Source organism: Triturus cristatus, chromosome 9, assembly GCF_964204655.1.
Source record: "Triturus cristatus chromosome 9, aTriCri1.1, whole genome shotgun sequence".
In the NCBI taxonomy this organism is placed as follows: domain Eukaryota; kingdom Metazoa; phylum Chordata; class Amphibia; order Caudata; family Salamandridae; genus Triturus; species Triturus cristatus.
The window spans coordinates 1,142,995,890-1,143,011,551 of NC_140592.1; the positions used below are offsets into that span (position 1 = coordinate 1,142,995,890).

General features: G+C 44.2%; 1 protein-coding gene across 3 annotated transcripts in view; it reads left to right on the top strand.

Annotated features, from left to right (window-relative positions):
• The window catches only part of MAPKBP1 (mitogen-activated protein kinase binding protein 1), a 953,926-nt gene that overhangs the window by 146,118 nt on the left and 792,146 nt on the right, over nt 1–15,662 (top strand). For all 3 annotated transcript variants that reach the window (XM_085627077.1, XM_085627078.1, XM_085627079.1), the window contains exon 3: nt 6,417–6,508. In XM_085627077.1, coding sequence (XP_085483203.1) covers nt 6,417–6,508 — 92 coding nt within the window. The remainder of the gene's footprint in view (nt 1–6,416; nt 6,509–15,662) is intronic.

Consider the following 15,662-nt stretch of genomic DNA (forward strand, 5'->3'; position numbering starts at 1 on the left):
GAACGGAAGACATGTGAGTCTGTTAGTTGGATTGAATAGAGCAATGGAGAGATAGAAGAAGGAAGAAAACCAGAAGTGTTAATTGGGCTATCATAGTAGTAAGTTGAGGGCTGGGATGAGTAAAGGAGAGATGGAGGAGGGAGAATTTAGTAGGGTTGTTTGGAAGATCATAGAGGTAAACTGATGTTTGGGGTGCACCAGGAGGCAGAGGAGGGAGGAGTCTTGGACGGATTGTTTTGGAGATCATAGTAGAAAGGGTTTGGGATGAGAGAGAGTGAAAATGGAGGATAAATTTGATAGAGGTGATGGTAGGACAGAGTAAAGCTTTTGAGAGTTCTTTTTTTTTTTTTTTTTTTTCTTGTACAATATACCTACACTTCTCTATCTATCATTACATAGTAATAGAATGTATGTCTAAGGAATATAATATATTGAGATTTGTGTGTTTTTGTGGAGTAGTGAGAGGAGATATAGATGTAGTGGTTTTCTGTGAAAGATTTGTATATGCAATACTGGTGAGTGGTATTTGAATAGTATAGGGGCGGTGATGTGTTTTAACGATGAGTGTGGTGTGCAAGTGTGGATGGACAAGAGTTATGAGGGTTTGTGTTAGATTTGATCATTGGAACAGGTAATGTGTGAGGTGGAGTGGCGTGTAAGGATTGTACGTTTGTGTGTAATTGGTAAACCGAGGCGGGTGGTGGTGGATGGTGTGATGGAAGGCTTAGTATAGGTTTTGTCATGATAAAAGTGGATCTGTTCGGATCAAGTAGAGGACGCAGCTGCTGTTTTGTTTGAACAAGGAATGTGTGTCTCGATACATTAAAGTCATGTATAATGTGGGGTTGGGTTGTGTGGATGTATTAATGGTGTAGGACAGTTGTTTTATGTGAGAATGCAGATGCCATAGTGTTGTAGTTGTGGTATAATTGCGCGTAGATGTGACTTGTGGTGTTTTGTAGTGGTTCAATAAATATTGAAATGTATATGAGATTTGTTTGTTGTGCATGAGCAGAATGCCTTTGTTGATCTTGTGTTTGGATTGTTGGCAGATGTGGAGCGCTTAAGGTGGTAGCTCGAGAGTGAAAATTGGGCAGCATCCTGGGCCCGACCCGAACAGGTAGTCCTCTCTGCCCTTGTCCTCTCTGCCCTTGTCTTCTCTGCCCTTGTCCTCGACGCCCGGGTGAAGACTCCCTGAGCCCTATGCTTAAAATTGGCCACCGGAGCTCTAACTAATCAAAACCCTAACCCTAGAGCCAATGGGAGATTTGGCCTTTAAACTAATCACAGCCCTAGCCTGACAGCCAATCTAAGCCCTAATCCCGAAGTCCAATAGGAAACCCTAATCCCGAAGTCCAATAGGAAACCCTAGCCCTATTAGCCAATCGGAACCGTAGCCCAAACAGCCTATGCAGCAACCCTTCTGACAACAGGAACCACATACAACAGCACTCAGCACTTGTAGACCACACAGCACCAAGCTTTAAGTTGACATCTACAAAATTGCACCACATCCATGCCATCTGAGCACACTCATGAGCCTGAAATACATCAGACCAGAAGTTGAATAGTAGTAAAGTAATTACATTACTTATGCTTTGGGACCTGCCCTGCTACTTACCCAAATGCGTGAAAGATCGTTACTTGTGAGGATAAATTCCCCCTATTCTCTGGCCTACACCTGACTTCCTGGTGCTGAAGAGGCTAAGCCTCTGGACACATTCTCTGCAAACAGTGGTCAAAATGCATTAACGTTTTGGAACTGTGCTGCTGCGTACAGTGGGGCAGCATGAGTATCGTGGCTGGGTGAAAGATGGAAAATGCATCATTGTTTATTATAAAACCTCTTCGTTAATGCACTGCAGAGGTCTGTGTCTATAACCAGAGCCACAAAATTGAATCCTGGTTGGTGCAGTGGAGAATAGAGACCCATATTCCGTGTTAAACACAGCCTTAATGCATACGCTACAAAAAATAAGAAGTCCAGTATTCAAGTGTTGTACGCGTTCTCCAACGATAGTGAGTTGCTTTATTCAGGGATGTGTTGATCCAACTTTAGCTTCCAACTTTAGCCATGAGTGTTTCGTCACATTCACGACTTCATTAGGGCTGGGTATCTGTATGCACAACTTCATTTAAGCACTCTTTGGGATAATGTCATCTTGGTCAGTCCAAATTCAGCTGTTGTCTCCAAATTATTCTCAAGTTACGATCTCATTTAATGTAAGCACAAGCTTTCAACATGGTGCCTAGACTTAAAGCCTTGGAACGTCTCCTGCTTGCAAAGAGCTAAATCGTAGAGCAATTTGAATACGGTATCCCACCATGATGTGACAGCGTACGGAAAGCAAACTACGGCCTATCCCTACTTTGGAGTCTAAGCTGGGAGCACCTATTAAGTGAACACTTGAAGACTGGACTTTTTTTTTTTTTTTTTTTTGTAGCGTTTGCATTAAGACTATGTTTAAGTTTGTTTGGAACTTAGGTTCCGTTAGTGGATGTTGAGTGGGCATCCTTCCTTACGATTGCACCGCTTTATATTTGTAGACCATTAATTTAGTGTGTATTTCTATGAGTGCGCCATGGAGCCTTAAATCACCCCTTGCTGTCTATATTTAGTGTTTTCTGTGACTGTCACGGACTGGGATCTCCTAGTAAAATACACAAGTCATTATTTTAAACTTGCATTACACACCATATAAGATATGTTGCTACCAAATGGACTTATTTTTAAAGATCGAAACAGCTTCCAAAATGTAGACTCTAGTAATGCTCAGACTGTATGTAGTGCAGTTTTTTATTTTAATTTTATAAATAACTGTCCTTTCAAAGCACATGTTTTATAGCTCAGCTGGCAACTCCCTTGCAATACCTCTCAGAAGAAATAAATCTGTCCTCAGGAAGCTTCAGTGGCTCCATCAATTAAAGCAAATTCCAGCTTCCAAGCACCCTTTACATTTGCAGATTGACCAGAGTTGCTCCACTGCTCCAAAGGAAAAATACAATAATAACGTTTTGTTATTATAATTTTATTTTTCCTATGGAAGTCAGTGGCTTGCGGGGCTGGGCAGTGCAGGGGGAGGAGTGGTTTGCACTCCTGAAGTGCGCATGACTGTTTGGCCAACCCTACTGCGTACTTTGCATCCCTACCAGGCTGCATTACACAGCCTGGTGAGGAACATGCAAAGCCACCCTGTACCCGTTTGAGCGTTGAACCACGGTGCTCAGACCAATCACAACCCTGCATAGCAGCGTTGTGATTGGCTCAGGAGAGCCTGCTGCCAGGGTGCTTCTACTGCTGTTGCTGCTGCCGGACTGGGACCGGAAGAGGACGGAGGAGAGGCAGCTGTTCCTGTTTTTAGGCAAGTCCTTTTTATTTTTTTCTCCCAATTCCCCTGCCTCCCCACCCCCATCCAGTAGCAGCCGCTACTGTTAGTACTCACAAACATTTTCCCAGGGGCCAAAAAGTTTTGTCTGTGGTGTGGCCAAGGGCCGCACTGATGCCAGCAGTGTGGCGGTCAAGGCGAGGGTGTAACATGGGTGTTGGGGAAGCAAAGCATGCAAATATAGTGGCTGAATTGCACAATGTGAAACCAGAACCTGGGATCAATCCCGGCTTAGCTACTTGGTAAATTTGTATGATCCTTGCCAAAACATTTAGTTCACTTTCCCTCCATTTTTTTTTCATTATCACATATAAGAAAACTTAAAAATACCTGAATTCAGACTGGGCGCTGTACAAAAACTTCTCCTGTGTTTCATTAAACTATATTCGTGTATAATAAACAGCTAGCTGGCCCACCCAAACGGGTGCATATACAACTGACTTGCCTCTTAGTTCACTATTGGCATGGCTATCCAGGTGGGGCGAAGCATGAATATTTCTAAATTCATGTTTGAAAACTATCACTTAAAGAAAAAAGTCCTCAATGCACTTTAATTAAAAATACTCCTAAATCCACTGACGCCACATACTAAGGCGAAACGATTCTTTATGTTAATGAAATACACTTTTTGAACTTTAAAGAGACTATCTTTTTTACACGATTGCTGCAAGATCTCTTTAAAAAGGTAGGTTTTCCTAAGCGGTGCAGGAAACCCTAGTTACTTCCTTTCTTTACCTTCAATTACCCATGAAATAGATGTTGCCCTTTCATTTAACATTTTTCATGTTCGTGCTGATTCGAGTATACAGCAGCCCAGAGCAAAGTTCACCTGCGGTGCCCGGGACATATTTTGATCATCATTGGTCTAACTCAACATAACCAAACTTGTGACTTTAAAAATGAAAAAATTTAACTAATTTGTTAAAACACAATAAAACATTTGCAAAAAAATCCTCCTGGTGCTGTTGTCCTTTTTCTGTTTATGAAAATCAGAGGAGCAGTCGCAAATCCAACAGGGCACAAAATCCAACATGATTATTCCACACGTGGCAACTGGTGTGTAACCTGAGTCAGTAGCGCCCAGATGGTAAATGCGCTTTGTGAGTTTAATAATCGTGTGCTTGGTTTATGGAACTGAGCTCTTTCTATGGCAGTTAATCCGTGTCCCTAGATGATTCAGGCTTGGTTTGCTTCAGTGACCTGAGAATGTCCGTAGGATGTGGTCCCATCTGCAGACATTGCCTTTATTTAGGACTACTCTGCTTATCCTGCTTAGCTTTAAACTGCATGTTCACCGGTAATGCATTTTGTCCCGCTTTACTTCACTGCTCCAAAGTTAAAATGAGAGAACTGCTTGCCACTACAAAGCACCCAAATAAAGATACTGAAGTAAATTTGCCCTTGCTTTAATAAGAGGTAATCCACGGTTTGCCCAGATAGCGGAATTTACACTTTGTCCTTCCTCGAGAAAATCGTTCTGGAGTAGTTGTGTCTCAATTCATAAACCATCAACGGCCCTGCTCGTTAAATGCTGCAGAGCGTTTAGGTTTGTTTTTTTTGGATTGTCTTTCCTGCTAAATCTACATTTGTTACCTCTCAAAGTCATTGGGGGTAGTTCAACAGGAGGCGTGACCTGCAGTCGGATGCAAGAGCTCAATGAAGCTAAACTCTCACATTGCACAATTATAAGCAGTATTGCTGTGTTGGGGTCACACTTAAACTAGATCCCAACATGCCCTGCTAAAACCGAATCCCAGGTAGCCTTCTAAAGTGCCACACTACCTCAGGATCCGTGGCAGCACTACACTACCTTACTGCAGCTAGATTCCTGCCGGTGCTGAACTGGCCAGAATCCAGCTGTAGCAGGGCATTTTAGAGAACTCCCTGGAATCCTCTTGTAGGGAGGTATTGTGGAGTGCTGTCTGTGTTCCAGTTGAAGCAGGCCCTTGTACTCAAAAGGACACTGCTATGGTTGCATCCCAGTCAGTACCGCAAGATTTCCTGCTGCAGCTGGCTCTCTGACAGGACTATCAAACACCTTGAAACTTGCCCCGCTGCTATTTTAATGCATCTGGTTTGGAACTGCTTTGAGGTGGTCGTGGTGGTGTAAACTGGTTACCCGGATAATTACTGTTCAGAGTAGCACAATTCTGTTCCATTGTATGTGAAGTTTACAGTCCTAGGCCTGAATTACTGCGCTAACTGTAGTGCTTGCTAAATGCTGGATTGTATTAAAGTGGATGTGCTGTGCTTACCCAGTATGCAGGCTGCCTTGCTCGCGCCCTGCAGTGCCGCGGAGGGCGACCATAGCGAACCAGCCTACCAAAACACAAGGCTAGAAGACCTTTTGAATTTAGGGGGCAGTTGGCTGCTCAAGGTGAAGATGTAGTCTAGGCTATCCCAGACTAAAGAACTTTTGTGGCTATGGCATTGAGCTTCCAATGCACTGAAGCAGTCCCATTGTCCTAGGACACTGTTATTCACTGGTGCTCTTAAGTGACTTAAACATATTTACCTAATGTATACAATTATGGTGCATTAGATGCATCAACATTGTTATTGTGACTTTGTAGTAGGCTACTGTGCAATGACGAAGAGTTGCCCTATTAAATAAATAGTTTATCATGTTAGTCCTTAATGCTCGGAGAGTATTAAGCAGAAGCCATTCTACCCTGGCGTAAACTTTGATTTACCAGCAGTAAGCGCACACACTCCAGCGTCAAATAGAGCAGAAAGAGAAATGCTCTCCTTCGTTGATTCCTGCCTGTGGAATCGTGTTGGAAAAACAACTTAAGACTTGGGAGTGAATAGGCACTTCAGGAAGAAATTTAAAATGCCCTTTTAACGAAGCTGTCGTTTGTTGTGTTTTTTATCTTTCAGTTTGCAGTGCTATACAGTGCACAAACATCTTCAGCTGTGTTTAATAATGTGTACCTTTCACTCCGCAGACCTCTATTCTTCTTGTCCTGCAAACATGCTTGTGATCTTTATTATTGGTAAGAAAGCGTAACACTGTATTTTCTGTCCTAGGTGACTTTGGAAAAGGTTCTGGGCATTACTGTTTCTGGAGGAAGAGGACTAGCCAGTGACCCAAAGAGTGGCCTTGTTGCATATCCCGCAGGGTGAGTTACCGTCCAGTACATGCTACTGTACTACATAATGAAGCAGATAGTTTTGGAAAGCCTGCTTTATTCACTGCTATGTATGGGAGATGATGATCTGACGGCAAGTGTACGCTTCTCAGTTCCACAATTTTGCCATACTGGACTCGGGGCAAACAGCTTTCCAGCAGTGTAGCCAAATCAGATGTATGATGGTAATGGCGTAAACTCCTCTGAGGGACTTATTTATTTAGTACAAACAGAACTTATTTGCTCGATGACTTAGAAATGTATGATGTCCATTGAGCTGAAGTGTTCTTTCGCCCCTTCAAAATCCATGGTGTAGATCACACAAGTGGAGTACTGTGATTCGCGCGTTCTGTTCACTCACAACAGTGATTCTACTATGTAGGCACACAGAAGAGGTTACTTGAGCACTTCTCATAGTGTACATCATGCTTGCCAAACAACAGATATGGAAAGAGTAATTGAAAAACGTAACCGCAATATCTTAAGAAATTCTAGGGATAATAGTGGGTCAGAAAATGTTTACATATTAATTGGTCATTTAGGCTCTAACTGTCAAGTAGCATTGAAGCAATGTTGGCGTTTGTGTCTTTATTCCTTTACCTGAAAGATGTATTGCAGCTAAGGAGAAGTTTGGTGCTTTTTGTGGAATGATGGTTGTTGCAGCATAATTAAAGGATTTCCTTTTAGGTCCCGCCTGACCCAGCGCATGCGCTGGTCTGGCGAGACTTTTTGAGAGGGCTCCAAAAAGTGCTACCAGGCCAGCCTAGAACTACAGCGCATGTGCGCGCGCCGCGCTTTACCGCGATTACTTTCGCGGCCGCACGGCCGCTTGCCATAGCCAATAGGTCTCGCTTTTGGGACCTTATAAGTATTTAGTTATGCAACTGTTGCATGGCTAAACACTTATAAGGTCCCAAAGGCGAGACCTATTGGCTATGCCAATGCTTGTTTAATATGGAAACATTTTTGAATACATGGAGTTGTGACTTAAAATACTTATTGCTTCTTTGTTTGCAAATGTTAATGCTCACTAGTCTTGCACTTAATGTATCTGGTTTTCTGACCTGGCACTTCCTGATCTGAGTGGAGGTGGTTCCTTTTCCTGACCTAAGTTTACAGGCATTGTTACTCCTTTAACTTTCCCTTAAAGGATAGGCCAGCTGCGCCTCCACCAATAAGGCAGAGGAGCATCGCCCTAATGCTTACTGAGCAGTGTAAAAGGAAAAATAAACTGATAGTATAACATTATAATTACATTTTTAGTACAGAGCCAGGTTAGGGCGGGGTGGTGTTTGGCTGTCCTCGGAGGGAGGAGTGGTTGGTACACCATAAGTGTGCATGACTGTTTGGCCAGCTGTCTTGGGCTGGCCAAACCGACACCAGCACGTAGCATTTCTACATGTGGCTGTGTTGCACAGCTGGGTGGAGAACCGAGCAAACCCTAGGAGATGATGGACGGAGAGCTGACACTTTTCAGACACTCTAACCCCCCTCCCCCTCCAGTGACAGATCTAGGTTGAATCAGTCCTAGTTCTTTAGCTCACTTCGCCATCCCAGTTTAGACCCAGCAAAATGCAAATCCGTCTTGACCCTATTCCTCATGGGAACAGTCCAGTCCGAACTGCCAAGCCAGGTCTTCCCTGGACCGGAAATAAGCATCCTGGGACCGTTTTTGGGGGACCACTCATCTGCCAGGCTAGCTTGAATCCAGTGGCAAAGTGAGCAAGGGACAGTCCCAGGCACGGTTTGAGCAGCAAACCAGGTCGCTCCGACCAATCACGATGCTGCTGTCATGCTTGAGACAGCAGCGTTGGTATTGGCTTAGGGGAGTGCCTGCTTGCTGCTGGGAGCCAGAACAGAAGGACGGAGTTGAGGAGGCAGCCAGCAGGTAAGTAGTCCCTGTTTTTTTCCCACTTCCCTAACCCCTGTCCCCCCGCACCATCACCACTGTTCATTAGCGGCTGCCACTGGGAAATGCGAGGGACTGAACTGGAATTTAGCGAGTGACGTTTCGGCTTCAGATCTGGAACTCTTTAATAAAGATTGTAGAGGCTAGAATATCTGAGTTTTAGTTCCATTTAATTAAAATAAAGGTAACATTTAGAGCTTTTTTAAATTGTTAATGGTAAATATATCTTTATTTAGGCACAGAAAAAAATAACTGCCTTAGCGGATGGTCATTTCTCGTTGAGCCTCCAGAACAAAAAATTGTACAGTTTCTTCTTTGAACATCTGATAAAAGTAGATTTAAATGACCTTTAACAGGTTTCCTCTAAAAATAACCTTGCGGCAGTGTGGTTTAATATAAATGGTAGCTTCTAGTAGGAAGAATTGTTTGTTTAAATCTCTGGTTTAATATCAGAAGAGAGCAACTATAAACAATTAAAGAGCCTAAATAATTAGTTTTATTCATAGTTTGTATCAGTATTTGGTCGTGGTGACAGGTTAGATACTATATATACACAAAGATCAACGGTACTAGTGACTATTTTAGATAAAGTACATGATGTTGGTCAGAACCTTTAGGCTTAATTTTTCTGCCTTATAGACAGATCCCACTTAAACGTCAGCCTCCCTACCTAATTACTCATAACTATGCTCACCATCTTAAATTACACAATCTCTCTATGGTGCATTATTCGTTGTTGCTTTCTCAGTGTGTAGGACAATGCATGTGTTGGTGTTGAGGAGGTTCCTGAAGAGCCAAGGATGGGTTGCCCTCCTGGAGTTTCCATATGACCTTTAAAAGACTTTGCCGATGTCTGATATATCCTCAACCCTTTGTACCACTACACCTTATACAAGATGAATATTATTGTAAATGTTCTGATCTAACTGGAAGCATCTTAACAGAAAGAGGCTTCTAGAAACCCTCTAGTATCAGCCCAAGAGTAAACCTCAAACCAAATTCTAGTTTTATTTTAAAAATGGTTCCATCTTGTGCGTCATTTTGTTCCACCAACCTATCTTACTCGAGGAGGTAGAGAAGACTGATTAGTGAAATGGTGTTTGTGCTTCCCTCAAGATCCGCTCATCAGGAACTGCAGAATTAATTCGTTTTCTTTACCCTGGAGACAAAGGAGTGATTTTTAAGGCAGGTTTTGTGTTGGGGCATATTCTTGCTTCGTAGTTTTTATCCATATTAAAGTATCCATGTTTTTTTAAAGAGCTCCGGACAGTCCTGTTACAGCAGACCACCTGTTTGCAGACCAGCCCTTATTTCAAGAGAAACGTCATAATACAGAAACTCCAAGCCTCCTGCTTTTTTAAGGTTTGGTGTATTGAATCTTACACTTAATGTGTAATGCTGTACTGTTCTGCATCTATCTTTCTAAATGGAAAGAGGTGCTTTTAAAGGCCCATGTGTGAAGACATAGTAGACCCATAACCGAACACCAGTATTAAAACACAACTGGGATACTCAGACTGAGACCCTTTTTTTATTACCAGAATTCTGCAGATGTATGCTTTCTTCTGCTGAGTGCAGCCTACATATGCAATTTTCATACAATACACACTATCTAACTCTTTGAGTTAGAGGGGACTGTGGCAATAAACTCATTCTTTTTTTTGTTGAATAGCCCTTTTCACTAGGATCTGGTGAATATATGCATATACTTTTTTGCTTGGTATAAATGTGTGTAAAAATGACAAAATAGTGCGGTTCTGCAGCCACGGAATGTGCTGTATAATTTTCCTTTATTTTGCCTACAAGCCAACCTTATCGCTCGACTTGCATTTCCTCCAACCTCTACCACCAGTGGCCTTGGTTACAGATTACTTAAAGCGTCTCCTTATGAGACAAGGACAATGTCATGTACAGTACTAGTCTGTGGCAGTGTTTCTTATCCGAAAGACTCTTCCAGAAATCCTCTTGTATCAACACAACAGTAAACCTCAAACCGAATTCTAGTTTTATTTTAAAATTGGTTCCAGAGAATTATATGTGAATCTTCTTTTTCATAAATTTTGTTTCACCAACCTATCTCATTCTAGTAGGTAGAAAAGACTGAGTTGATGAAATGGTGTTCTCGTGCTTCCCTGCAAGATCAACTTATTTGAAACTGGTGAATTGGTTAGTTTTCTTTATTAAGAAATCTGTCTTTCGGTAGTCATTGGTTACCGTATGTCAATATCATGCATGTCTGAAGAACTAAACATCGCTGAGCGTGCTGTAGAATTTTCTGTTCGTCACATGTGCCATATAATTCACATTTCGTTGCCACATAAAATGGTCAAACCTGTTGCATAATTTAGTTCTTCATTACAGTATAATTCCAGTGGTTGTAACACATGACAGAGCTGGCTCAATACTCCAGTACATAGTCTGAGGATCATAATTAGTTTTACAGTAATTTCATGTTTGGGATTATTAACCCTGTGTGTGTAACACTGGACTAGAACAGAACGCTTTGCAAAATTGAACTGCGAACTGGCATTTTCCATCACTCTGCTTGTTCTAGCCTGCTGGAAAAGCTGGGAATTCCCTGCATTGCTCCAGTGCAGGGTGAATTATTATTGGAGAAAACCCCCTACTCTTAGGGAATAGTGAAAGAATCGTATCTTTTCCTGACCTGCCCAGTCCATCTTGCCCGTAGGAAAGTGGTCTGCTCTGCATCTGCGTTTCAAGCCGTGATGTGGATGGAATAAGGTTATATTTTGGTGGCAGGTACTCTAACCAGAAGGTGCAGGTTGCTACACGACAAGGAGAGGCAGGGTTACGGGGAGCAAAGGGTAGGAATGGAAAGGAGGCAAAATAGCTCGGGGATTTGGGACCACAGTGACAGAAAACCTAGGTGGTTGTGAAAAAAGGAGGTGAGGGAAGCGTAGAGAAAAGAGTCGGCAGGAAGGAAATGCACGAGTTCTGCACCAGGTGACTGGTGTAAGCAGTACAGCGGATATGGGCAGAAGGGGCGCCATCTGGAAACCACAGGAGAGGGCGTGTGCCGGGAGGCATGTGGAAGGTTATTGATGGGAGCACAAATTATGAGAATATTCTTGATAGTATTGTGAATCTAAGAATACATCCAGCTTTACCTTCTTGAAAACCAACACTCGCAAAACCGATTACCTATCTGAAAACAGCAAGTGCATGATCAAGGTGCAATTCACTCTTGTGCGCCCTCCCTCTTTGTGTTTCTGTGCCCATCACTTGCTAACTCACTGTTTGAGTCTACCTTTCACTTACTCTCCCACTGCCTTTCTCTTGCTTTCTATCACCATCTTGCTCTGAAAGTCTGTGATACTAGTACAGCAGTTGGGTTAGTGACATTTTTTCAGTGTAAAAAAGTCAATCAAAAAATTGAAAGCGAAAACTGCAAATTGACTTTTTGCAAAGCGAATCAATTGAGCTGATTTGATACGTGTCAGTTGGGGAATTAAATTCTGTTAATTAAAGCTAGTTATGTGCTAGATTAGGTGTATTCCTGCTAAGTGAAATAATGGGTCGAATCTTTTTTACTTTCAAGTGAACCTTCAGAAGAACTCTATTCTTCACAGGATTGTCGACTCTTGCAATATCAAATCTACTTTGAGAAGCTATTCCCAATGAAGTAAACATAGGGCCCTTTAATCCGAAGGACACTTGAGCATAACTAGGGTATCTTTCTTAAAAGGAAAAGCAAGTGCTTTAAAAAAAGATGGTGAAAACAAAATGAGCCGACACACATAGTTCTTTTCACAAGCCTACTTGTGCCCTGAGAGCTGCTATCTGAAAGAGACATGTTAGTGATAGATTCCTTACCTTAGAATATCCCCAGGCATCAGACTGGATCCTGAAAGTTTTTGTCGCAGTACCCTTGCGCGTCAGTAGGTGGCGTTGTGCGGCTCCGCGTCAGTCGCTGGCGTTGTAGACGCCCAGATGACGTCATGGAGACTACTTGGGCGCCATCCATGCGCGCTGACTTCAGTTCTGTAAACAACTTTCCGTGCCAAGAACGCAGAGCCATGCAATAAACTGACCACTGGTGCCATGAAACTAGGGCCCTAAAAAGGGGGATGACCCTGACCCTAGAAATCAGTTCGCAGAATGGGGAGGGCGGTAAGGAATCTATCGCGAACTAATGTCTCTTACAGATATATCGTTACACAAGTAGTAACTTGTGCATCTGAAAGAGACACGTTGGTGATAGATTCCTTACCTTAGAATAGATACCCCAGCAATACCAACCCCGGTGGTGGATCTGCGAATAGATTACACCAGAAAGTCACGGAGAAACCGTCTCTCCGGACCCGACTGTCAAGGCAGTAATGCTTGGTAAACGTGTGCAGCGAGGCCCATCGTAGCTGTCTGACAGATGTCCTGCAAGGGGACACCGCGTCCCAAGGCAGTAGTGGCTGCCGTCGCACTGGTAGTATGGGCACGCAGCCCCACAGGAGGCTCCTACTTAGCCAACGAGTAACAGGCCTTGATGCAGAGAACGACCCACCGAGAGATAGTCTGCTTGTGCACAGCCCGACCTCTTTTGGCACCCACGTAGCCAACAAAAAGCTGGTCATCCACCCGGAACTGTCGTGTGCGCTGCAGGTAGAACGAGAGCTCACGTTTTGGGTCCAGACAGTGGAGCCTCTCTTCCTCTTTCGAAGGAGGCAGAAAGAAGGTGGGCAAAGTGATGGTCTGCCCTATGTGGAAGGGCGTGACAACCTTTGGCAAGAAAGGACGGGTCGTAAAACCACCTTGTCTGGATGAACAGAAAGAAAAGTAGGTTTAGAAGAAAGAGCCTGGAGCTCACTCACTCATCTGGCAGAGGTGATAGCTACCAGGAAAGCCGTCTTGAGAGTGAGAAGACGCAAAGGACAGGTATGAAGGGGCTCGAAGGGAGCACACATCAGATATGTCAAGACCAGGTTTAAGTCCCACTGAGGCATTATGAACGGCACGGGAGGAAACTTGTGCGTAATGACTTTTAGGAAATGGTTAACAACCGGGGACTTGAAGAGAAGGCTGAGCTGGAAGCCGGAGAAAGGCAGAGATGCCCGAAAGATTACCTTTGATAGTGCCCAGAGCAGAGCCTTGTTGGGCCAAAGAAAGAAGGAACAGAAGGACTTCGGAAAGAGGGACAGAAAGGGGATCCACAGCCCTAGCTGTGCACCATGCCACAAACTTGTTCCACCAGCAGGCGTATACCGTTTCAGTGGAGGGACGCCTGGCTGCCAGAATGATATCGCAGACTTCGGGAGGAAGATCAAAAGTTGTCAACTGTCGCCGCTCAATCTCCACGCATGGAGGTGGAGGCTGGACCGGTTCGGGTGGAGGACCGTTCCCTGCTGCTGTGACAGATGGTCCTCCCGAAGAGGCAGTCGAATCGGGGAATCGGTCGCCATGCTGAGTAGCTCTAGATACCAGTAACTTTGTGCCCAATCCGGAGCGGAATTACACCAAATTTGCCAAAAAGGTAGTGCTTGGTTCAGAAAGCGTTTATTTTTTTTTAAATGGTGGAAAATCCGTTCAGTAGTTTTTGATATATTAAAGGAAAAAAAATCTTTATATATCTGGGCGGGACTTAACTGCACGAGCTTGGTTCTAATTGGCTGCCAACACTTCAATCCAGGAAGTGTTGGCAGCCATCTTGGTACAATGCTTTTTAGGTCTCGCCTAGCAACGCAGCGCATGCCCTGTTCACTACACAAACACCACTGCACTGCCCTAAACCACCACCCCCTGCACGACCCTTACACTGCCCGAACACCACTGCACTGCCCTAAACCCAAAAACACCACCCCCTGTACGACCCCCTACACCGCCCGAACACCACTGCACTACCTTAAACCCTAAAACACCACCCCCTGCACTACCCCCTACAGTGCCCGAACACCACTGCACTGCCTTAAACCCTAAAACACCACCGCCCTGCACGACACCCTACAGTGCCCGAACACCCCTGCACTGCCCTAAACCACCAACCCCCTACACTGCCCGAACACCACTGCACTACCCTAAACCCTAAAACACTACCCCCAGCACGACCCCCTACACTACCCAAACACCACTGCACTGCCCTAAAACACTACCCCCAGCAGTACCCCTACAATACCCAAACACCACTGCACTACCCTAAACCCTAAAACACTACCCCAACAGTACCACCTACACTAGCCAAACACCACTGCGCTACCCTAAACCCTAGAAAAGTAACCACCACCCCATGCCCAATCCCCCTTACCTCTCACTCCTTGTGGTTCCTCTCCTCGTGGTTCCTACTTCATGTCGTCTGAGGGGCGGTGCACATCGTTGTGAGGAAACTGAACAGCCTCTGTTTTCTTATGACGTGGATCGTCTACATTTTTTTAGAACTCATGGTCATTTAGTTTAGTTTAGTTTTTAAACTTATAATGCGCAACAGCTACCCAAAAAGGGTTTCCCGGCCCCAACAAAATTTGTTATAAATACATGCATGGTAAATGACCATGCCTTCTAAAAAAAAATGTGTAGTAATGACTTCGAGATGTATAACGCATGCGTGGTAATGCATGCGTTGTAATGGTATCGCGAAGTAAAAAAGTCATTTAACGGCTGTTTACCGTTCAAAGCTGGCCCCTGTTCTTCAGTGAGTCGTTTATTTGATAAATTAGGAGGAAGGAATGTGTTTTTGGGGTTTTTTTTTTTACCGAAAAGTGCATTCCCGGCTTTTGTATTGTGAAAGTGTCCGCGTGGCCTGGTTCCACTTCCCTGGAGAGAGTGGAAGAGTCTGTTTGGATCTAAAGGGGTTCTGCTGTTGGGTGGGGCCAGCACTACACGTCATCAGAAAACACAGCTAATCGAAAGCGTTGTCCCCGAAGTGTGGAGCAGTGCCATGAGAGGTAGAGTGTGCGTTCCACCGCAGTATGACCGTACCGCGTGACCCATGTGCCGCCTCCAGTGTACGGAAGGCAGAAGCGGCATCCATCGCAGGTCCTCTTGAAGACAGTTGTAGCACTAATTCTACATTTTGGAACTAGGGGATTTTAACCTTGTTGTTCCTGCCAGATACAAAGAGAATTTCCTATGTTATTCAGTGCCCTTGTTACCTTTTTTGTGGGTAGTGGTGCTTGTCACTTCGCTGCCCCGCCGGTGCACACGACTGGGCTCCCCACCTCGTGTGCAATCTGCAGGGCCTCTGCCCACGGTTCACTGGTTTCGGTTTCTGGAGTGGCAACATACAGTTGC